General features: G+C 38.3%; 1 protein-coding gene across 1 annotated transcript in view; it reads right to left on the reverse strand.

Annotated features, from left to right (window-relative positions):
* The window catches only part of NELL2 (neural EGFL like 2), a 134,261-nt gene that overhangs the window by 62,255 nt on the left and 45,822 nt on the right, over positions 1–26,184 (reverse strand). The window contains exons 10-12 of the mRNA XM_039726942.1: positions 18,305–18,396; positions 15,465–15,567; positions 12,360–12,488 (exon numbers count right to left, since the gene is read on the reverse strand). Of these exons, the coding sequence (XP_039582876.1) occupies positions 12,360–12,488; positions 15,465–15,567; positions 18,305–18,396 (324 nt within the window). The remainder of the gene's footprint in view (positions 1–12,359; positions 12,489–15,464; positions 15,568–18,304; positions 18,397–26,184) is intronic.

Consider the following 26,184-nt stretch of genomic DNA (forward strand, 5'->3'; position numbering starts at 1 on the left):
TTAGAGGATAATTTGCCTTCCTGTACAAAACAGTGTGACACACTGAATATTAGTAATTCTGTAGTAAGTTCCTAATTTCTTTCAGTTTTGGAAAAAGAATTTTCCACAAGTCCTCTGCCCACTGGATTCTGCTGGAGAAGCTGGGGTCAGTTCACTACCAAACATGAAGGTGTCCACTGCAAAATGAAAGATGTACTTTGGCTGGTTTCCTTCCCTTTACCTTGCAAATGCTGCAGGCATGAGAGAATCATAGGTGTATGAAGGTGCTAGTTTGGAAAAGCTAATCTCAATAATAATAATCATAATAAGGCTCCAAACACATTCTGTGAACTTCATCTAAGATCACCCAAAAAAAGTGAAGCTGTCACAAGATTACCACAGCTGGTTTTGCACAGAGAGTGGAATAGGGCACACATCTCCCAATTTACAGATGTTCTACAGAAACACAAGTAGGCAGTTCACAAAAGCAGCCAGCAGTTACAACATATGACTCAGCCTCTACAACAAATGATGCAACTTGTGTCTTTCACAATTCCAACTAACAACTCCATATTAAATTAATTGTGTTGATTTGTATTTAAGTAACAACATCAGTCTTCAAGTAATTGGAGGTCTTATGTTCTCAGCATCAACAGACTGCCTACAAGCCAGCTCTGACACTCTCAGAAAATTCTACTAAAAATCCAAAACCTCAGAACCATTAAATAGAACTTTCTGAAAACTATAATAATGATTCCTTCAGAAGGTCAATAGCCACAGGAGACCCAAAATACCAACGGTTTTTATTTTGCAGGGAAAAACTTAAAGTCAAAGCTCCTTTGATTCAAACCTCCTAATTCAGAAGTGCTCTAAATAAAAGTTTTCACTTTGCCAACATACCACATATTGAGTTTTGAAAAATGTTTTATTTATAATCATCTTTTTTCCCAAGCCTTGCTTGTTCAACTGATATTTAAAAAAAAGGAAGAAAACTCAACCTACATCTGTTCAGGTTAACTTTGAAGTGTTCATTTGGACAAATCTGATGTACTGTTTTTTTCAAACTGTTTTGCAAAGAAATTGCTCACATTTTTTAAATGTTCACTAGAACTCAGAACTCCCACCTAACCCTGTGTTATTGCTACTATCGCAAGCTTATTTTTTACATTTGCACTTAAAGACTCTCTATACCATGGACACACAGCAGATAAGAAGATGCTTTTACAAACAACTTGCAACTTTAATATTAGATAAAGATAACTAATACAAAAAGGGTAAAATAACAGTCAAATGCCAACTAGTCACACAGAGACTGACCATACTAAAAACCTGTAATTCCATTCCCCCTTTGGCATTCCACATGCAAGCTTAAGCTAAGGTATTGCAGATCAAGGAGTACTGAACTAGGGCAGGGAATGAGCACAACATCTGTTGTCTTTCAAAGCTACCAGAACAAAAGCCTTTTCATCCTGTTAACTAGTTGAAAACCGATGTAGCCAGTCATGGTGTAAGCCCAGTCAGCAGCCAAGCCCCAGGCAGCCACTTGCTCACTCTCCTACCAGTGGGATCAGGGAGACAATCAGAAGGATAAAAGATAGAAAACTTTGGATTGAGATATAGACAGTTTAACAGGGAAAGCAAAAGCTGAGCACACACAAAGCAAAACCAGGGGTTAATTCTCCGCTTTGCAATGGCAGGCAGGGGTTCAGCCATCTCCAGGAAAGCAGGGCCCCATCACATTTAAATGTGCCTTGGGAAGACAAACTCCATCAGTCCAAAAGTCCTCCCTTCCTCCTCCTTTCCCCCAGTGCATACACTGAGCATGATGGCACGTGTTTGGGTCACCTGTCCTGGCTGTGTCTCCTCCCAAACCCCCAGGCACCCCCAGTCTCCTCCCCAGTGTGGCAGTAAGAAAAGCAGAAAAGGCCTTGGCTCTGTGTAAGGTCTGCTCAACAAAAATCTCTATTATCACTGTGTTCAGCAAAACTCCAAAATACAGCCCCACACCAGCCACTGTGGAGAAAAATAACCCTACCTTGGCCAAAACAAGCATGCCACCTTTAGCTAGAAATGCACAACAGAAAATCGTATGCATTTCCATATCTAAGAAATCCTACATCTATCTTAATTTCCTTCTGCCAAAAAGCTTAGTTAGCATATTAATGCATATTCAGGTTTTACTGTTCAGCCAGTAAGATACTGAAGTCAGTTCAATAGGATGAATGCACCACTCCAATGGCTCTACACGTTCAACAATAAAGACTTGTGTGCTTGAAGTCTGTGATGTGATACTGAGCCACCAGCTGTGATGTACTGACAACAGTGTAGTCATGGAGATCATCAACATGCTCTATTCCCAGTGGAACAGATAAAAGGGCACCTCTGGGAAAACTGGTTAGTGCAAAAGTGTTTGGAATCTGCACTTCAATGATTTTTTTACACTTGCAAAAACACCAAAAAGAGAAAAAAAACCCTGAAAAACCTGCCTTTCTTTATTCCCCCAAGCACTCAAACAAAATTTATGCAAAATATATAACTAAAGAAAAGTTTCCCTGTATCCCTTTCTCCTGCACCCTAATGAGTTTGCTTCCCCAGTGTAAAATTCCCAGTTACATTTTACAATCCCATTAATAAGAACAGAACTTGACCTGCAATCTATAAATCATTGTTGACTAAAGCCTCACACTAACAAACAAAGCCTCTCCTTAGGCCTCCCTATATACATCACTGCCTTTATCCACCACAAAAGCCTGCCAGAACAAATGAGTCTAGTCATTATCACGAAGTCAGTAATTATCAGATGTTATAAGAGGCTACTCCCAGAATTGAGGCTCCTTTATGGATAATGTCCTGCCTCCAGCTATTTCCCTTAAAACTCAAAAGGGTCTAACACCAGTGATCTCCCTGGTCACCCTTAGAGAGGTATATGGCAGCCTGGGAGATCACTGTGTTAGAAACTATTGAGTTTTAATGGAAAGGCTAAAGCTCATGCAGGATTTTTTGCAAGAAATAACATTAACTACCCAGGAAGAAGGGGAACAGGACCATGAAAAGCCTTATTTATTTTAAAAAAAATATTTCATAAACACATTAAAAATTACCCTGAACATAAGAGCAGAGTAGATTAGCCCTACAATTTAAAACAAAACAAATAAAAACCCCATGGGTTTTATGTTAATAAAACAACATATTTTCACAGCCTATAAATATAAAGCACCACATTTACCTGCTCAAGAGGCTAATGTTTCTTTACCACTCACAAACTTCATCAGCACACCTCCATCCTGATCTGAGGGCTCTGCTGGTAAGAGCAAGGGCATCACCACCCTCAACTCCTGCAAATCCTGGGTCTCTCCACTGAGAGAGATGGATGGAGAGATCCCAAGGATGGATGCCAGTGACAATGATCACAACACAGGCCTTTCAGGCCCTTAGCTTTATCATACCAACCTGACCCATACAGAGGGACAAGCAGGGAAAGATTTAGACTCTTCTCTTGGCCCTGACCTAGAAAAAGGGCATCACAAAATCAGCAGATGCTACTCAATAATAAAGGGACTATGAAAATTAACAGTGACCATTCACAGCAATCAATACCATTAAAAAGGTCACTGAGGATTTAAAATCTTTACTGCAAACATAACCTGTTCTGCACCTGGAACAGGATCACAGAGGAAAAGAAGTTCTGCCCATTTACCTTCTCTTTGTCATCCCTCCACCAACAAGTCCTACTTTTTTCACTTTCTACCTCTGACACCAAGCTTTTCTGCTCTTTTCCTCCTGCAACCACTTTGTACCTTCATTTCGTCCTGTCTTCAGATTTTGCTCACTTTGTCTCTCCTCCTGTACTCAACCCATCCATTCACCCATCAGCTCTTACTTCTTAAAAGAACAGAGCATAACTTTGAAGCAAGATCCCACCAGCTTACCCATCTGTGAAAGTACTGGGCTTCTGTATTTCCACCACCAAATACAATACCTTCCCAACTCCTCAAATGTTTAATATGCTAAAACTTCCTGGCTCATTGCTGTAATAAAAATATTCCCAGTAGGGTCTTTCTTACTCTCTTGACCATATTTCCAAACTCCTACTCTCTTCAGCTTCCCTGCATTTTTTATCTACTGTCTGATTTCAATATTTTGTGTGTTTTGATTTCCATAACACTCTCTTCTATGTGTCTCTTTTTGTATAAACCCTTTCTCACTTGCCATCTAAGATGAAAAAATATCTTGGGGCTCTGGCACAGCCCTCACTCCTCCTCCTCCCACTACTATTTCTAGACTCTCCATCACCTGTCAAGCCTATGGTTTAACTACTGCTGTTACCTCCAGTCAGTCACAAAACAATCACTGCACTTTTGTTTTGCTTTGCTCTGTCAAATCCTCTGCAGCAGTTTTTACAACTGACATATTCCACAAAGGATGTAAACCATCAACTTCAATCAAAATTGTGTATTTTTTCACATTATTTATTCCAGCTGACAGCACCACCATAGTTGTTATCACTCGTACCCTCTTTAGATAATTTTCAACTTTTTCTTCTCTTTACACCCTGTGCTTTTGGTGCTGCCAACAGCCAGTAAAAAGCCTGGCTCCTACAGCAAAATTATCAAGAGGTAACATATATACAGCCTATGTCCAAAACTGTTTTTTGCTCTTGGGGAGTTTTATTACTTTTATTTTTGTCTACCTTTCTAGATCTGTGTCTTTCCTCCTCTAATGAGAAAAAAATCTAAGGAATCACAAATAATCTAGCCCTGTGAATACCCCTCATGCAGAGTTAAAGCCTACAAAAATTACCTCAAGCATACACAAAGACCAAGAAGAAAAGAGTAAATAACCTTCCATGCTGGTGCCAAAAAAGAACTTGGTCACTAACAACGCATGCAGCAAAGCATAGGGAGGGTAAGAATTGGGCAGTTACTAGTGTATATTGATTTTACTGAATTATCAACAGATCTGTAGAGAAACTGGGTGAGTTGGACTCTAAGTCCTCTCTTGTAAGTAAGTCCACTCTTGTAAGTAGTAAGTACTAGTAAACTAATAAGATATTGTTATACCTTGACTAGACTGATAAGCATTAATTAAACTAAAAATAAATTGTAACCATTGGTTCTTCACACAGGGCACGTTATTTCCTAGACCCTAACTAAACTCCACAGTTAACACATACATATTGTATACATTCTGGTTCTTTTCCCTTCACACTATTTTAAATCTCTGATCTTTGCTTAAGTTCATGATTTCTTTGTCCATCTCCTGCTGCCTGTGAAGAGGCCATCAGGACAAAAAAATATTTGAAATAAAAGCAAAGTCACTCAAGGTCTACATTCCTTGACAAAAGTTCTATATAGCTTTGCAAGGACACAATACAATAATACAGCATTTCAGAAATATTATTTTTAACAGTACAAAGAGTTGTTTTTATTTCAACTTGCCCCAGTTTTTGGAAAGGAAGACAGACTGTAGAGATAAAACTGTCCTTGTTAAAACATGCAATAGGAGATGTTGCTCAACAGGTACTCGTGAATGTGAGACTCTTGGAAGAAATGGAAGTCTTTATCTCAGTCTTGTGAAAACATCACTGGACTCCACACACATGTAGTTTTAAAAAATACATATCATTTGAAAACAAATACTGTCTGCCATCATGGAATATTTTAGTTGGCAAACCGCATCTTCTTACTATTTAATACTTTATAATTAATTCATATAGTAGTGTATACGTGATGAAACAAGTAATTATATATAGTTATTTGTCAGACATGAAAGCATCCCAGGGGGCCTTTCATTAGGCTCCAAATAAGTAGTCTGATACAGGTGCACACTGAGAATAAAAAGGATGTTGTATATGACTAATTAGTCAATTCTGAAAATCAGAACAACTTACTGGCACTCCAGCTCATGATCCAAACCCCTTCAGCACTGCACTTAGTTAGAAATCGGTCTTTAAATCTGAATTGCAAAATAATATTTTTATTTTCTTATTTTAGTATGACAACTTGTCATTTTGAAATGTGAATATCAAGAATTTCAAATACTTGCCACTCATCGTGTTTTTGCTTTCCCCTGTTTTAAAAGGGTAATGAGGAGCATTAATATTTTTATACAGACACTACAAATATCTACCGGGTTCTTCTCAGGAAGACATGGCACACATTGTACTGCACCAACGTATTTTAAAGCTCCCTATTTGAAGACAGTTCAGACAGCACCTGCAAGCAGTGGTAAGGCCCCCATGGGTGGGTTAGACTCTATTTGGGTCTAAACCATGCAGCATATTCTTGTGAGCTGCCTGGTAGATTACTGCCTCTCTTACAGAAAAGTGCTGATACCACAACTCAGCTGTCTCTCAAACTGCGCCAAACTAGCTACAGGTACCAGAAAAGATACAAACACTGTGGCTGCTATTGCTCTGCATTCTTCACGAAAGAGTATTTGTTTAAATTCAGTTTGCCTTAACACAAGGCATTTCTGTGTCTTTTTTACAACTCTTGGGAATTCAGCCTTTATGCATTGTTAAGCAATGTTGCACTTTTAGACTGAAGTTTTAAAAGTTACAAAAGAAACCAAACCATTTGGCTGTGGGTACTTTTCACACAGTGAAAGCACCGAATTTTTTCAGTAGTGACCTCCCAGCTAACAGTGAAAACTGGACCAAAAGTAAAATAAAAAAAAGGCTTTATTTTCTTTTCTCTTTTGCTTGCAGGTCTATTTAAATTGTATGGAAACTTTCACCTTAACTTCTCATCTGAAGACAAATTACATCATATGTTTATATTGCAAGTAGAAAAGGACTGCTCTCAGTGCAATAAAATCTCTCCTCACCAGATAGTAGTAGCAGAGTTTTAAAGAGTTTTCAAGAAGCTCCCTTCATATGATTAGTTTCAGCTGTTTGGTTTTTTCTTAATTGTAGTAACATCATTCTCAGCCCTGGCTATGGCTGGATGATAGAATCATTCCGAAAATAATTAATATATAAGGAAACAAAATCAAGTAACACTGAATACATCCTACAAATTGTACACATACAAACTATCTCACTGCTACAAGTAATGGCACACTTGGTACCTCAGTATGAACCACAATCTATGAACTGATGTCAGGGATACTGCTTCTGCACTTGAAGTTAGGAATAAATTTTATTATTTTCCTTAATTGAAGCTATGGCAGACAAGAAGGAATGGTCCTGCTCCAATTCACTGACACATTAAAACTGCTTTTCTAATTAAAATTTCTCACTAACATAATGATGGAAATAAGACAACACTTAAGTGCTTTTGATGATAAAAAATTAATAATTGATAATACATTCATAGTATTTAATATTAATACAATTTAATTAGTTTTTGATAGAAATTTGGAAATAAAATTCCTCCCTCCTGGAGTGAAAGTTTTTCTTTCTGCTTCATTGGTTTCCCAACCTAACTCCAAATGACTAGGTACTGACTCAAAGTGCCAGCTGATAGAGATGGAAATCTTTATTTCTTAGCTACATGTGATACTACTGACATTTTTCACTTCCAAAAATACTTTTTCTTTGAAGAGAGAGAGAGTAGCCTTCCCAGGTCCATAAAGCTGACAGTAGTGTAGAGCTTTTAAGTAGGACTCTTACTCAAAAAGATGGTGCATACAATGAAGACAGCAAAGCTAGCAAACAGCTCAATACTGTCTATTAAAGACCTAGAGAACTCAATAGAATATATTCTAATACTTTGAGGATTATCTCCATTATGCAAGTCTCTTGCTTACACTCTCCCAGTATTACACTTAAATTAAGAAATGTATATTGTTGATAACTCTACTTGGCCAATACAATGCAACACGCATCCCACTGCAATGTGATTATAACTATTTATCCTTTAAAAGATTTCTTCTCTTCACTACAATCCATGGAAGTCAAATTAATTTTGAAAATGTACTTTACTTTTGTAATCCAGTAGTTAAAACCAACAAGAGTAACAAGAAGATTAACAACAGATTGTACTAATTAGGTAAGTGAATAAGTGCAATATTCAGGCTGTTGAGGAAGAGGGTTAATAGTATTTTTAGCATACACAGGGATAAATTAGGAAATCTTTCTGAACAGAATGAAAAAATACAACTGTGAGCTAAGGGACACCTGATAAGGTCTAACCAAGTGTCATTTCTGACGTGCTCCAGAAATCTCTGGAAAGAGAGTCTTTCTCCTCTAAGACTGCTTACTTCCTCCACTGACAATGATTCAAATCAAGCCAGCTTATTCAAAAGCATATTTCTCAACTGAAAACTTTCTTCCCTCAAGGGACAATCATCAGTGAAGCTGATGTAATGCTCAAATCCAGACAAAGTCATTCAGTCTTTGGTCTAATTTCATCTGCTGCACTTGAAACTGGGACAAACATGACAACAGCAGAGAAACTAGAAGAGTTACTGAGGAGAAAGAATAAATTAGAATACAAAATGAAAATTGTTTCACAAAAAACTGTTCTAAGTTAACTATGTCATATACTGTGTAAATAGTACAACTAAACTTCCAAATATCAAAAAATAAACATCATGGTCCACACACCCATAACATAAATTTGTGACGTGTAGAGGGCTGACCCTGGTCAGCAATTTGGCACCCAGCAGCTCCTCTCTTGCTCAACCCCTCAATGGGATGGAGGAATTAATGAACAGAGCAAAAGTGAGAAAAAACTCGTGAGTTGATACAAATAAAATATTTTTGATATCATAAAAAAAGTAAATGGGGATAGGAAAAAAAGGACTCAAGGTAACCACTCTCCAGCTACCACCAGCAGATTGATGCTTGACCAATCTCTGAGAAACAGCCACACTGTACTCCTGTTTTCACTACTGAGAATGACATCACAAACCTGAACCACAGCACCACATAGGCTGCTACGAACAAATTTAACTCTATCACAGCCAAGATAGATATGTGATGTAAAAATGCCTCTGTATCAGACAAAATCCTCTTGATAAAGAAGTAAATAATGCAGTTTTCTCAGGTCATGTTCTGTCTTAGTCTCCACAAAAATTATTGTATTTGTCTGTCTTCTTTGTTGAGCTTCCTCTGCTCTCTGTTTAATCTATGCAATCCTTGGCAGTATTTCTGAACTGAAATCAGATTTTGCAGAGAGATAGTTGAAATATGCTCCTCTAGATGCATCAGATTACCTTGGTAGCCAAGAGTCATAACCTTTATCCTGAAAAGCCTTTTCAGCATAACTCCACCATCATAAAAGCAGTGGGTATTGAACACTCTTTGAAATATATTCCAGAGGGTAATCTTCAATTTGAGAGTACTGCAGATGTAGCTTCGGGAAAAACTAATTACACTTCACCAGAACACCTGTTTTAGTAAGCTGTTATTGTTAGGTAGGATGCTGTATTAAAAGCACCTACACCTGGGCAGCACAGCATAATCCATACACAACCTGCTCACAAAGTATCTCAAACTGCATAATAGCCTGAGGCAGAAAATAGATTTAAAAGTATTTGGAATAAGGCTTCCAGCATGTAAATTAAGAAAATTACCAATTCTTTAAGTACTGCTTTACACAGTACTCTGAAGGAAAGCTAAATGTGATGTAAATATTAACAAATATTATTATAATATAACAGAAAGTTATTCACCATAAAAGGATCTAGAGACATCATACAGCTTCGGAAAAGCACTGGCTCATTCTAGGACAGAAGCCAAACTCTTCCATCATTCAGGTAAAATTTATGCAGCTTTTCCAGACCCACACTGACACCAGGTTTGAGTGCTTTTATTTTTGTTCTTCTCCTAAAGGAAAAGTTCTGCAAATGGGAGCATCATTACTTCTGTTTATTCTTTCCATTTTGATAGTGTGAGAGCACAAATCAGGATTGTATTTAGTGAAACTTGGCTCTAACACAGAGCCAATGACATCCAATTTTGCAGTATATCTGAAGTTTGTGCAGTGCAAACACAGAAACAGCTCTCATATCTATGGGCTCTAGCCATTACAAAAAGCCTTCTCTGAAAGGCTTTGTGTAAACTCGACATCTCTATACCTGGCCCTGTTTGCAATTAAAGAGTGAATAATAGCAGAGTGAAGAAAGGGTATCCACTGAGAAAGGGAGGTTGGGACCATTTCAGCCTTTCAAGATGAGGCACAGGACTCTGAAAAGACTTGGTGTTACACTACAGCCATTGTGCCTTTTGCTGTTTGTTAGTTTAGTATATAAAGTAAGAGTCTCTTTCCAGAAATAAAATCCTCTGCTCAAAGAGACATTTTAACTGGAAAAGGGATACAGTAATAAAAACACAACTCTGAAGAAACATGGGTATTTCAGTCCCCTGCCCCTTCCACAAAAACAATCCTGAAGTTTTAATTTGCAGCCTTATCTCCCATCCTTCCAGCACATGACCTCACAGTCAGTCAAGGGCAGGCCTGGACCCCTGTACCAACTGCGCACAGCTCAAGTGTGGTGCCAACACCACAGCTACAGTACAGAACCAGAAGCAGAGCCAGGATGGTTTGCCTATTGAGGCAGCTTCACCTCTGGCAGGGAGAACCTCTTGGGAAGTGACCCAACGTCCTGAGCTTTGCTCATGTGGGCACATCTTCTGAGTGTAACTTATTCTCATTACCTTCAACATGGACAAGTGTTCCGGATCAGGAACATTTTTAAGTTAAAATTTAATGCTATAAATGTAATAAGAAAAATTATTTTTAGGTAAATAACATGTCCCAATCTTTTATTTACTTATGCATGTTCTCTGAAAGAAGTTAAGCAGATTCATAATTACCACTCAGAACCAATGTAATTTTCCCATACAGAAATAATTGGGCCAAGAAATCTTCCCAAAAGATCATCATATTGAAATCAGGTACTGCACAAACTGGTAAATCCTCTTATAATAAGAATGCATCAGTCTCACATATGATAATTTACTGTGTCCTCATCAAACATTTCACCCTCAATGACGATTAAAAAGTTTCTTTCCTTTTTTTGCTTATGGCATGCCTGGCAAGTTACACACAAAGCAACAGACTCTAAAGTGAGAGACATGGAGATCACTAAGAAAGTGTAATTTGGTTTTTCTGCTTTCATTCGGCAGAGTGACAATAGAGCCGCAGGTAAAAAAACCTCTTAAAGCCCCTAAATTCACTGTAACTCCATTGCTCTAGTTGCATTCCCTAAAATAGGGAATGGCTGACGACTTCCCAGAACACAGATCCCCAGCCTAAGCCACAGCAGTCTCCAGGGACTATGGGATAAAAAGCAGTTGATGCTACAAGTTACACAACAGGTCCTGGTGTCAGATACCTCCTGGAGCATGATGGGGGGGCAAGGGATTTGTTTCTGGAAGATTTCTAGTTCCGCTTCTCAATACCAGCTTACATCAGAAGGCTTACCATATAAATTAAGTAGAGATGTATATAAAGCTGAATGAATTATATGCTCCTTTCCTGGAAACAGCCACAAATTCTCAAATGTAAGTCTACAAATGAGCATTCCCACTGACGTTAATGCAGCTACTAACTCAAGTAAGCTCTGGGCATTAACTTTGGCAGAGTTCAGCCAAAGGAACAACCTTAAAAGCCCTCAATTTATCCCATTTATTGTGCATCACCAGAGAATAATGCAGGTATTCAGTGGGACTGCAGATTACCTTAAACAACATCTCCTCACAGATGCTTGACTTTCAATTTAATCTGAACAGAACTGCTTACCAGTCAAAGCCCATTCTGCTGCCAAGACTTAAGCTTTATGGTGAGAATGGCCTGACAGCACACCGGTATTGTGTTTACAGAATCAGGGTTTTCATGAGTCAGACCAACAGGTAGCACCAACACTGGGAGACTGTGCAGAGGACTTTGGCTTTCACTGCTGGAGTGGGGATGGGTTCCTCTCACCTGATTATGCTAGATTGTACAGATGATTCTCTTCTGATCAAGTAGCTTGTTGCTCTCTGATAGCAATAGAGCAACTCTAATAATGAATATTTACTCAGTGTGACTAACAATACTAGAATCTAATCTATAGCATTTCTTAATTCCTGAGGAGAGAAAATAGGAACATGCAGCACTGAAAACAGAAACTAAATGTTACACTAGTAAGTTTTTCATATGGTTGAATTTAGATTGCCTAAGTATCTGAATACCATGGGAAAAAAGGGAAAATTTTCCTATGGAAGCATGTTTCTAATTCAAGACCTCAGCCATATTAACTGGTCACCTCCATGCTGATCAGATTTCTTTTTATTTTCTTTTCAAGAACTTAATTGAAGAGATTATTTTAGTTGATCAACATCTAATTCATTGTATTGAATATGTCTATATCTTTGACAGCTTACGAATCAATAGACTCATCCCACAGTAATTTATACAGAAGTGCTAAGCCCGTGCACAAGGTGTCACCTTCACAGTAGGCATTGTCCTCTCGAAGGGCTCGGAAGCCGTCTCGGCAGCTACAGACAGCTCTGTCCTCCAGGTTCCGGCACACAGAATGCTCCATACAGTTATGTCCTTCAGTGCAGAAGTCGTGGCCTGTACAGAAACAAGCATGATTGAGGGTTAAAAAGAATCCAGGGATTACAAAACATACCTGTCAAAGACAGTGCTATCTTTTTTTCAGTTCTTTTTTTTCAGTTAGGTCAAAGAATACCTTTCTATTGTCTGTGAGATACAGAAAAATAAATTGTACCAAGCATGAAATGAATGAGAGGAGTAGTAAAGGCCACCAGAACAGACTGTCTGTAGGTCTTCAATTCAATTTCAGGTTATAGAATTGATCTGAAGCAGCTGGATAGGAGGCTTGCTTAAATCCCCTTACTGTCTCCTTGTCATTGTTAATTACTTTCACAGGACATGTCTTAATTAGATAGTTCTTGTCATTTTCTTTTTTTCGTTTGTTTGTTTGCACAAAGACCTTAACAGCTTAGACACTCAGCATCTCATTTACTAGTGATATTACTTTCAGCACTTTTAGTTCCCAAGTGTATTTGTAAAATCCTTCTATATTTAACCAAAAGTCTTTGGTTAGCATTGACTTGTTTTGCTTTACTCTCCTCTTATCTCTTCCCTTCCTCCACTAACTGAATACTCTTCCCTTATTACATCATTCTTTCCATTACAGAGAATTTTATTTTTAAATCTCACCTGTTAGCCATCCCTGTTTCCTACTTTTTTTTTCTTTTCCATTTTTTTTTTCATTGAGTGTGGCCATTTTACATTGTACCTTAATTATAAATTTTTAAGACTATGAAGTTCTTCTCCAGGCTGGAAAATTTAGATTGAGCCTTTCAACTCAGTAGGTTCATTTTTAAATTTCTTCTGTTTGCTCTCATGAAATTTAATGATTTAATGTTGTTGAACAACATTAGCTGGTTCTAAAAACTGACTTGAAGCTTTCACATTTTCCAGATCTGTATATAAAGGCATGGAGCTTGTCTCCTTGCCTGTTTTCTCATTAATTTTGTTTGTTTCAAGTTTCCTTCTTTCACTGAAGCATTAATTGATCAAGCAGCAGCAGTGTTTTCCAATAATTACTTTCTTCTCTGAAAAGCACAGGAGACCTTGGGAGTGTAGGCTAAGCTCGGGGGACCAGGACTGGTGCAACAGCAACAGCTCCAGAATGCAAGCTGGCCTCAGGCTGCAACACAAGCCTCTCTTGCAAAATAGCAAAAAAGTATTTTTCAGCAGTAAAGATTATTAGTTTTAGCGTTCCACCTGGTTTCTGCTTCATATTTTGCTGTGAAAGAGCTTCTAACCCTAACATCTCAGAAGCTTGGTTAAACAAGGACCCCAAGCAGGACAGTGGCAGCAGAGATGCTTGGAGGTCAGGTCAAAGAAGTCTTTTGCACTTGGACAGCTCAGGAACAGTGTGAAACAACAGGAATGAAGCAAAAGAAGATAAGGAAGCAGAAGATCCTATAGAGACAAAATGTTTTAGTACTGAGACCCAGCGACATGGTTATGATAGAAATATCACAGACCTATTGTGATATGACAGGCTAATGCTTTTCTTCCCCCTGCTGTGGGTTGTTTCTCTAAACTAAAGGTATTCTGAGGTAATGCTACTCAGACATCATCATCCACCACAGCTACCACAGCGATGGCATCTAACACAGGACATTAAGGAACAAAATATTCTACACTAACTGTGCAAGAGGGCCTCCAATACTTCTTGATGACAGCAGAAGCATGTGCATCAGGAGCAACCTCTGGCCATGGCAACATCTACTTTTTACCCTTTTGCTGCCCTCCTCATGAATCCTAAGTTCATGGAAAAGCAAGAGGCTTATTTCTGGATTTCTGGCCTGCATTGGATTGCATCAGATTTTGACATTAGCTATGAAAATACATGTCATCCAGAAAGCGTGAAGGCTTTCATACTGATTTTTAATATTATTAAGATTCTCAACATTCATACAGCAGCTGTATTAATAAACAAAATACTTGCTACTGAATAATAGCCTACAGCAGCTTCTCATTTAAAGAATAAGCTCCTCGCCTCATGAGAAGCCAAGCTAGCATAGTTCAGGGAGGATTGAAAGTATTCAGAAAGAACTCAACCGACATATATTAAAATTTTCTAGCTATACCAGGCACAAGAAACATAGAATCCTTTTCTCTAAGCTACTGAAGATTTTATAGAAAATTATCATTAAAAATCCTTTTGGACTGTGACAGACTTGAAGACCTATCTTCTCTTTAGTTCTTCTACTTTCTTGTCCCTGTGCTTGACATCATTAATCATATTCTTCATGTTTGTGCTGAGTAGCACAGAAATAACCATAGCTGCAATCTTCACTGATGTATACCTGAAATCAGTCCAAGAGCCTAACACATTCCTTCATGCCAGGTATCAATTTATCTTATTTAGGTATAGAAGAAACAGATGCAGCCACTTGAAGATGCAAATGCTAATAGCTTTGAAGATACCCATGTTAGTCTAGATAAAAAGGATGGGCCAAGGACTCAGAGCACTTCCTACATCTGTCTCCTTTGGTAAGGATCAGACTGAGTGTAGCACGCAAAGGTGCACTGCACACAAAAATATTTCCCAAAGTTTTATAGATGTAGACTACAACCCCAGAGAGGTGAAGTACCAAGTACCTGAACAACTGCTTAGCACAAACAGTTCTCTGAAAGAGATATCTCAAAGCACCCCAGAAAGATGCTGGCAAACATTAATATTTCTCCAGTCTATTTAATGTGGAACCTTGAGTGGGTGAAGGGCAGAAAAATCCCTAATTATATATATGATTTCTTAGACTCTCCACCCATTTTTGGCTGGAATAAAACACAAAAGCTTGTTTCACAGAATTTACATTACTAAACATTTTACAAACAATTTTCAGATGTCACAGTGCAGTTGTTACCTATTCAGCTTCCCAAGATCTACAGTGACCATCATGCATAGGAGTGTCTTATTTAAAATTATCAGAAAAAAAAATCTATTTGCAGTCTCTAAGAATGAAAAATTACACTGAGCTCACATATATCCCACTATTACCTTACCTTTACAGACTTTGCAGCAACTGTGAGATAAGGGGATCTGTTGAGATTCTGGGCAGTTCAAAGCTGGACAGCTGTCTTTTGGAATTCGCTGCATTTTGTGGTCCTGTTAAATTGAGGTAATTGATTAATAATGTGAGATAGGAAATAAAGGAAGTTATAACTTTAGTGGAGTTTCACCATTGTAATGTACACAAACCCATGCCTAGGCCAAACTCCAGGTACCTTCAAAAACCATTTGAGAGGACAACATAGCACAATAAAAGCATCAGGAACCCTCCTATACTCAAACCTTTTCAAGCAAGCAGAGGCAACAACTCTCATTCTTCTCTTATCCTAGCTGTCAAGTAAATTGCCTCAGAAGTTTCTCTTAGCATTATGCCTCTAAGAGTTACACTTATTTCTCAAAAACTGAGGCAGCAGATTCCAGAGTCAAGGGTCCCCACAATGAATACTCTAAAGAAGCTTGCTATATACACAGCAAGTAAAATCAAACTTGAGCATCTCTGCTTTCAGAGGCAGTAACACTGAAAGAAGCTGGCACCGAGTCCCCATTAGGAAAGAGAGGTTTTCATCCGGGAGCTAGAAGTGTTCAACACCACAAGATAGTGCATAAGTATGTTCAGGCACTCTGTGCAGGTCATGTGAAATTGCTGCAGTATGGCCACACAAAATTCTTGCCTTAACCTGGCTACCGTGGGTGTAGCACCCATGGCTCCCTTGGGCCATAAACAATGTGTCTTGCAGTGCTCCAGTCATGATAGGGCAGAGAAAGAAAACAAGGCAAACAACAGCATGTTCCTCAAAGGCATCTGCCATAAAATAAGTGATGTGGTTAAATAAGGTTTCAGTGAACTCAGGACTATGCATTTCTGCATGCAAGAAAAACATCTACAATAATGCATCTAACATTGTATGTGTGTAATATTATTATTATTATTATTATATTGATCTAGCATTTAATTTTAAATCCTCTTTAAGCATGAAATATAAAGATGAACAGGTACACAATGGCCAATATCAAAATAACTGCTCAAACTTTACCTTAAACAATCTTGACAGAGAGACCAGTCCTAATCTTATAATAAAATAAAGCAAACCAGACAGATGTACTATACACTAGAACAAACAAAACCCAGAAATCCCATAAGCTAAATTAACCTTTGACAGAAATAACATCAATTAAGGTAGTCTGGATTTCATTTTAATATTTTATAAATTTTAATTTGGAAGATAATTTTTCATTCACTGATTTATAATATTCAAACAGTGACATGCATGCCTATAGCATGCACAACTGCAGCAGCCAATCAAAACAAAACATGAGGCTTTTAATTACATCCAGACAAAATGAAAAATTTCCATACATTACCTTGATAACATCATTATAATCTTTCAAGCATGAAACCAGTACCTCTACCATTCCTATTAATACCTCTTGACTTGAAGTCATTAATTATATCCTTTTATGAGAACTCTGGTAGCAATAAAATAATGCCCATCTATGCATTCCTAACTGACCAACAAAGTTTACAGATTTTATGCTCTGAATTTTATTTTATGCTCATTCACAAGGCTGTTCAGCAGAAACTGTGCATACTTCAGTCCTTGAAAAAGCGAGATTTCAATCAGCCAGAGTTGCTGCTTACTATTTCTACCAAGACAGTGAGGGAGCGTACCAGAAAACCAGTCTAATCAACAAAACACAGACTAGCCTAGCCAACAGAGGCACTTTTTTTCATGCAGTATCACAATTGCCAGCTGCAAGGAATACAAGGCAATGTCACAAAACTTTTGATCATTGTTAATTATATCCATTGACTAATCACAGAATTCATGTCCTGGGTGCCATGTTGAAAATACAAGCTCATAGCCCTAAAAAGCCTACAGCTGAATCCGAAATTATTTCTGGTCAGCTTCTTCTTGCCATTCTCAAAAGGGTTTCAAAGGCCCTACTGCAGCAATTAAGCTCATAAAGATTAAAATCAACAGCAGTTAGACAAGAATTCCCAGTTCTTTTTTGTAAGATAGGCTTTAACAACTGTATGAAAATGTTTGACATTTCCAGAAACTGGTCTGATGGACTGCTGCATGGCAAGGAGGGAGAGGAGTTACTCGCCTCTTTTTCTCTGCCAAGAAATGTGTGTTCAGGTTTTCAACTCCAGCCCACAGCCTGCAGCTCTCTAACCAGACAGGATTTTTCCCCATCCCTCCCCTAGAGAGACAACACACAACTCAATGCAGCAGTGTAATTCTTAACCCACAGCTGTCCCTGAGGTATATTTTGCCCCTTAAGTATATTTCTGCCCTGGAGAGCAGCTCTATTCATCCAGCAGGGCAAGACTGACTCAGCATCAGGTACATTCTGTTTACAAATAAAAACCCCAAGCCTACCCCATTTCCATCACTAGAAATACCAGATACCTGGTGTATCAGATCTTTTTTCTTCTTTTCCCCCTAGCTTTTCCTCTAAGAATGATTCTGAATTCCAAACTATGCCCCCATCGCATCTGTGTATCTCTTACACCTGAGCACATAATTTTGAACAGTAACACTGCAGATGGAAACATCAGGTAATCTGCTATTGTTTCATTACTGATGGTGGGGACTGTACCTAGGGAAAAAAGAATGCTGCTTGATTGTCAAGCTGTATCATCAAAGCTTGCAGCTATGCAAAGTAAATTTATTTGCAAAAATTTGATGTGGAACTCAGACAACATAAACACAGGACCTATCAGATGCCTTTTCTGTCACTTCCTAAGGTACACCTATCTATATTTCAAAAGCATGACTTTGATATTTCTAACATGCAAGAATTTTTATTCCATCAAGAGTATTCTTACCTTGCACTCAAAAAGAACACAGTCCCCTGAGCCTGAGTACACAGTTTCTCTTTGTCCTTCAAAGTAGGTTCTGCCTTCAAATACACACACCGCTTCAGAGAGAAAAAACAAAACAACACAACACAAATGATTTTTGTATAAACATGTTGGCATACTGCTTACGGAATTGATGCATTTTCTTAAAGAGAACTGCATTTCAAAATGAAAAGACTGATTCAGCTGCAAGAATATTCTAAACCCATCTACCGGACTCCAGAATATCATAAGAAAAAAAAATTAGAGAGAAAAAAACCCCCACAAAGTACCCAAAAGAGCACATGTAAGTAGAAAGGTGAAGGATGTTGAAGCAATATGAAGTACAGATGTACAGATAGCTACTGAGATGGCAGAAGAGACGTGTCTCAGGTGACACCAAGAAAGCTGCGACACAGCTCACGGGTTCACAGGAAAATGGAGCTGTGAGAGCACAGCCAGTGGCATTAATACATAATTAGTTTCTTGGAGAGGAATATTGCATGATGAAGGGTGATCACTGAAGCCACATGTTTATTTGTTATCACAGTCCTTTGATGCTTCCTCACCCCACACAGTTATTTAAACATTATGGATTTGTCTCTTGATTATCCCAGTTCTTTATCATTACTGCTAAGGCATATTAAAGTACATGAATTTTATTGTACAGTAACTATTTTTGTGACTATCTTTTTTTTTATCCCCCAACAAAAATAGGATCAAGTCTCCAATGATCAAGTGACAGATAGATGTCACCCAGACTGGTGTTTGTCATACCATGGCCTTGGTGCCATTCCTGCACCCCAGCAGCACCAGGTTTTACAACAGCATGCTGACACAGCTCCTACTGGATTGCTCACTAAAACTTCTATTCAGTATTTAAGACTTACATAAAACATCTTCACAGCAAACTGTCTTGCCTTTTTTTTTTTTTAATGGGTCCATTACTGCAATTACATTATGCAAAGTGTAAAGGCTGAGTAAAGTAACTGCTAGGTACAGAAAATCAGATGTCTGTCTCTGTTTAGGACACAGTCAAGGCTCATCAAGTAAGCATAATCATGAAATAACAGGAGTAGGTTACAAGTTTCAAGTTCCAGATTACATGTTAGAAGTCTAATTTGCTAACCATTGATTTGGAGATGGAAATCAATTATACTTTCACAGAGAGATTTATCTATTCTGTTTAAATAGACTGCAATTTGTAGACAATTTAAAAATATCTAGAAGTATAAGACTTTATGTTTTATTTATTTTTTACTTTGAATGACCTATATTAATTAGCATTATTCCTTTTATTTTCATTTCTACTTTACTTTCCTTTTTTAACTTACAGCTGCAGCTCTTTACTTTGTCAGCAAAAATTCATTTTGGAACTGATGATGAAAAATAAGTGATGGGTATAGTAACAAATTGGGGGTTTTGAAATTCAAAAATATTGGTTATAATTACATTATAAAATATAAATTATCTTGTGTGATATAAGCATCCAAAGTGCTCTCCCAGTCCTTATCTCAACTCACTAATCCTTTTTTACATTTTCTCTTCCCTGTACAGCTGTGGAGGGGAGTGAGAGAGCGGCTTTGGGGGAGGTGCCTGGAGTCCCGCCAGGGTCAGCCCACTACACGCAGTGTGTGACTCACAAAGAGTCATAAAAGCTCAGTGCTGCATCTCCTTCCTCTCCCCAAAACAAGCTCTTCTAGAAAGAAGTATGTAAAATAATTCTACATAAATCTTTACCAGGAACTAGCAGATCTGGAATCCAGGCAAGATAAGACAATCAACCAGTCATACATATCACCTCCTATGCATTACAGGCCACGACACTAAACAGAAATATTCAAATATGAAGCCCTTTCCCTTGCCCCATACATTTCAGTTTGTAAGAACAACTACATGTGACAGGAAAAAATACGAGGCATAAAAGCTCAATGCTGCATCTCCTTCCTCTCCCCAAAAGAAGCTCTTCTAGAAAGAAGTATGTAAAATAATTCTACATAAATCTTTACCAGGAACTAGCAGATCTAGAATCCAGGCAAGATAAGACAATCAACCAGTCATACATATCACCTCCTATGCATTACAGGCCACGACACTAAACAGAAATATTCAAATATGAAGCCGATTCCCTTGCCCCATACATTTCAGTTTGTAAGAACAACTACATGTGACAGGAAAAAATACAGTACAGCATTGCCTGAGGATCACACAATGGCAATGAACTGTTAACACATCCTCATGTTCACAACAGGCAGATTATGACTGTTCACAGAAAAGGCAGAAGACATCAAAATCACTGTCATTCTATCTTAGAAGAAAATATGCTCCTGAAGCCAAAATACTCTGAACATATGAGTGAGACTACCCAGGCATCTTAAACGAAGTAAAATAAAGTAAAAAAAAAATAAAAATAATAAAAAAAAAGTAAGCCAACAAACTACTTCAAAGCATAGTCCACTGAACCCAGTCTCCTTATTAATGGCAACAAACCTGATTCTTCAAAGAAACATAGGAAATAACACAGAGAAGAACCATCAAATGAATACATCCAGGGTAGTGTGAAATCATAAAGCTATTTTTTTATTTCACCAACAGGATTTGGAAGTCTTTGCATATGAAACCATTCTAATGCAGTGACACAGTATCACTAACACTTGCTTTCAACAAGAAAATCAGCTCTTCTCCATAAAGTCTTGGAAACAAGAAAAACTTAGAAATTCTGAGTCTGTGAGAGATGGCCCTTGACCCTTTCCCATGTATCTTCATGCATCCAAGGATTTCTCAAAGGTTATAACATGGCAGCACAGTGCATGATTCAAGCCTGTGTGGTTGCCAGAAATTTCAAGCAGAGCTCACATGCCCGCCTCCACAATCACAACACTTGGCCACCATGCAGCTAAGAAAATTCTATCTCATCCATTGAACTCCTCTAAATAAACAATCCAAGCATTTTGCTTCAGTTTTCCAGCAAGGTTATAATGCCTCCAGGTATCAGGGACCTGTCTATATTGAATGACCAAACTATGTTTGATAAAAGAGAGAAAACCCAAAAAACAATAAATGCCCAATTAAAAAAAAATAATTGAAACTGAATTGAAAACCTGTTAAACTGAATAATCTAAGCACAAGCTTAAGCATGTCTTCTTATGGACTGCTGCTCTCAGTGACAACATTCAAAAGGGGTATTTCTTCTTAAAACCATGGCTCCATGTTTACTTATCATGACAGACAGCAGTGGGTTTAGTGATGGTGTAAGTTTGCCAGTGCACAGTGTCCTTTCTTCTCCCAATGCTGCCACAAATGCCTCTTTTTCCTGCTCTCTTGCCAGCCCACTCCTCTTCCCCTGCCCACTGAAGAGGCATCCTGACAAAGGAAAGGGCAGATGTACATCACGCTATCTGGAGGCTTCTAAAAACTTTAAGATATTCTGGTTAGGTGAGTATCAAGCACACATGGAAAGATTTCTAGAAAGACAAATCTATTAACTTTTTTCTGCACCCCATTCATCCTAAGACATTGGCACCCACACCCCAGGTAGTGTGGCAGAATGCTCCTCCCGCCTCCTGACAGCAACTGTCACAATCAGTAAACATCCCATGATGCTGGTAATTCCTGTCTTTAATTTTCCTTCAGAAATAAAGATGTTTCAGCAACACGAACATCTGGACTAGTACTGCGTACATGGAAAAATCCGGTAAAGATTTAATTTCTGCTTGGCTAGATGCTTCCCAGGATACTCTGATTAGTTTGTGATTGGTATCTCTCTGGGGAAGCATATCATCCTTCATCTTCCTAAGTCCCTTCATTCAGTAGACTGAGTCACATTCAGGACATTACCTGATGATTAGCTGTTCCAGATCTTATTGCCTATGTAGGATTTCATCTACACCTGAAGTACATCAACCATTTCCTCTTGCCATCAGATTTCCACATTCCCCCAGTACCTAAAAATAATATCTATTGTTCAAAGCAGAGGTTTCTAAGAAGACTAAACAAGAAGCCTACAAAACCTGCTTAGAAGTTTGACTACTCTTTATCTATTTGTATGCAAAAAGTGATCAAATATTACACTGGTAAGCATCTGTGTACAGGGTCTAAACATTATTAGCAAGGTCTGCTTATATTTACACAGCTGTATTAATAATGCAACTATCCTTTAGTATTATTTAACACATTGTGATGACACGGAATCTTCTCAATGTTCTTCCAGCAAAAGGAATCTTTCAGGAGCCCCCTTCAGCTGTGTTTATCAACAGTTTGTTAAACCATCCTTTCTCTTCCACAATCCTTCTTCCGTCTTTCAGGAGCCCCCTTCAGCTGTGTTTGTTCAATTAATTAACAACAGTTTGTTAAACCATCCTTTCTCTTCCACGATCCTTCTTCCCACTGGCCATCAAATACACTTTACTTTTGTATTATTTTAAATGTCCATGCAAAATCCATGACCCAGTGAACTCCTGCTGTCCAATCACTGAGTTCTCAGAATGTCAAGTAGAACATTTTCTCATTTCTGCATTTATCACCTTCACTGTCTAGATTGTGTTCTCAGGAGAAGGCATGCACACGTACACTTCCCTGTGGTATCTCAGCTACTTTGGATTCAGACTTATCACCAAGGAAAAGCAGAAAGTTCAGCACATTGGTCAGCTCCTCAAACCACTTTAATATCTTGTGTTCACAACTGCCCAATATGTGGCAGATAGGACTTGCAGTTTCGTGAAATTTGTCAGTAATTATGAACGGACAACCTAAAAAACGGTAATTAAGTCTATGTTGCTTCATTGTTTGTTCACTTAGGTTAGTTGGTTGGCAGGGAGGAAACACACCCAAAATTATCTCACACAGGAAAAACCCCCAAACCTGTCTCGTTCACTTAGTTTTCCTACTTCCCCTTGGAATCTCTTTGATTACATTTTCTACTGCCCAGAGATGAAGGCCCAGGCACTGTGTAAGTCCCATTAATCCTACTTTGCAAGCTTACATAGCGCAAAACCACAGTGTGGCTCTATCCTTAGAAGTACAGAGATAATCACCACCTTCCCTGAATCTCTCTCTCTTGACAGCCACATCATTACTAGGCATGGCTCTCACCCCTTTCTCATTTATCTTTGGGATTCGGGCATTATTTCTTCTGTGCTCATTTTCTGGAAAGAACAAACTCCTCTGTTGCTGCAGTCAGTGAGGCTGCAGACTTACTTCATTTCATGCCATCTCCCTCAACAATTCAAAATTATTCCAAATTTGAAACTGAAAAATATATTGCAAATTTTTCCAGTCAATCACTGCTGAAAAGCTGCATATATCTGCTTCCTCAGCTGAAAAAAAGAAAAATGTGTTTGAAATTTTATCATGACAAGGAACCAATTACTATTTGTGTCTTACTTCTTATTAGCTAGAAAAGCTAAATGTTTCTATTACATTTAAAACACAAAGTCATTGTTCTATACCAGTCTTAGAATCACTCAAGAGTATCTACAGTATGAGATGCCTCCAACAACACTAACAGGCTGTTTAGTCACAGTGGCAAGGAGTCAATCTGAAATGCTGAATTCCTTCCCCTACCTCTCATATTTCCTGTATTTCCATCAACTGCTACCAGGAAATTACATAATTCATCTATCCTATGTGGTGTTGTTGAGAGGTCTTCTACAGAAATCATTTCAATCCTGGAATACAGGCTCCTTGAGTCATCCTTAAAGACTAAACAGGTAATCTGTGCTCTGAATAAGCAGTGAAAACATGACTAAAAACTCTATTGACAGCAGTTCAGCTGAGGCAAATAGACCTAATAGATGAGTAAAACTTTTAAAGTAGGCTGCCAGACAGGGGAGTCTGGGAAAGAGGCTGCAGCCAACCAAACCCAGTGCACACTAATTGCACAAATGGAGGTATCTCTTGGTAAGCAAAGATTCAATCTGGACCATGTGTTCAATGTCAGCTTCCCTTAAAAAGGGCATTACTGCTATTCACACTGCAACTTTAGCTTGGTTAAACAGAGCAGCCAAAACAGTTCTACTCAATGACATGCAAAACTTTGCCTTTAGTGCAATGGACCATATTCTGCTTGTTAAAGAGAACTGGAGTATTTTGGACTATATACATAGTATTTTAAAAACTTGGGCATGCCTAATGTGAACAAAATGCCCACCCATTTTATGACAAATTCACTATATTCTCTCTTGTTGACAATCCAATACCCAAAAAACTTTCACAGCGAAATGTCAAACTATAAAATCAAACACCTTAGACTAAAGCCTTAGAGAGTGTCAAGAGAGGTAAAGCAATTGAGGTTAATATTAATTAAATTACAACTGTATTACAATTATATTAAAGGTTTATAAATAGCACAACAGTGTGACAGACCAAAAGAACTCCAAGGCAAATATTACGGGCCTGCTTAATCCCCATAAAGATGGGATTAGACGTTATCTGATCAATTCCTCATGTCAGCTATCCACAACATCAGTGACATAGCTTTATTCAGTGAAGGTGCTAATACATATTTTATCAAATGCTGACAAGGAAATTTGTTCCACCTTTTCTCAGCTGGACTGCTGGACTAGTTGTAAAAGATACTTTTAAGAAAACTTTGTTAAGAGAAAAATAGCAGAATTTAGAACACTAGACACCTCCCTAGCGCACCTTATACTTCCAGACATGCTTAAATTCACCCACACGTCCATCAGAATGTCTCAAGTCACAGGCATCTATATGCAAGATGAAATTAAATTAATTGATTGAGATGGAGTATTGAGAATTTATGAAATTAATGAAAAACTGCTAAAGACATGCGCACTTTTGAGTCAGTATTTTGAAATCTATGAGAGCTAAACAGATAACACCAATCAGCATTAATTTATTACATAAAAAGACACTTGTGTTCTCCATTGCCCTAAGTTAAAACCATCCATGGACATGACATGAGTGGGAAGACACACACCTACTCCTGCAGCTGCGCTTACAAGGTGTAACTCTGCTCCCCAGATACTTCCAACAGGTGGCAAAGGGAAAATAAAATAATGTATTTCATTCATTAGGATATTTTGCCCGGATTTGCCATGAAGAAAAAGAGTGCACCAATTATGCATAATTTTAAAAGCCACATTTTTGCACACGACTACTGGGATGGTGGCTCTCTGCAGCTTTGTGGGCACAAATCATGTGAACATGTTCAGTAAAAGGCAAGTGCCTCTGTGCAGCAACATTTTCCCAGATTTTGACAGTTTCATTTGACAGCATTAAAACGATCCTATGCAAACTACAAAACTGCAAGTTACACCACTATATAGTACAGCTGGCATTTATCAGGGTGAAAAAAACTTGGAAGTGATGTTTCCACGCTCCCAAGTCAAAGGTTCCACACGGCTTCTGCTCCAAAAATTTACAGCAACCTCCAAAAGTAATGGAGGATTTTGACCAAAACTTGCCATATTATTTAAGTACTCACAGACTACACTCATATTTAAGCAACTATCAGAGACCCTACAGATACTTTTATTCTCAACCAGAATATCCTTGGTCCAGAACAGTTTCCACAGATGTTTTAGCTAAAAACTCTGCACTGCCACTTTGCTGCACACACCTCCCTAGTGAAGCCACAGCATCCTGTGACCTGGCATCCATTCACTGTATTTATTTTCCTCTCACATCCAAGTTCTTTCCCTTCTCCTACGAACAACAGCCCCTGGTTAAGTGGGCTGTTACAGCAATACTCACGTTTGCCTTCTTGGTGCAGGCCAGCCTAATGTGCTCAGACATTCCCAGGAGTTGAGCACCACATCCATTGCTGTTGTTAGATCTCACTTCTTTCAAAGCACCTGCATCTAGCTCTGTACAGCAACTGACAGGGTTTCATGCTCCCAACTCTT

This window comes from Passer montanus, unplaced genomic scaffold (assembly GCF_014805655.1).
Source record: "Passer montanus isolate IOZ18808 unplaced genomic scaffold, ASM1480565v1 scaffold6, whole genome shotgun sequence".
NCBI lineage: Eukaryota > Metazoa > Chordata > Aves > Passeriformes > Passeridae > Passer > Passer montanus.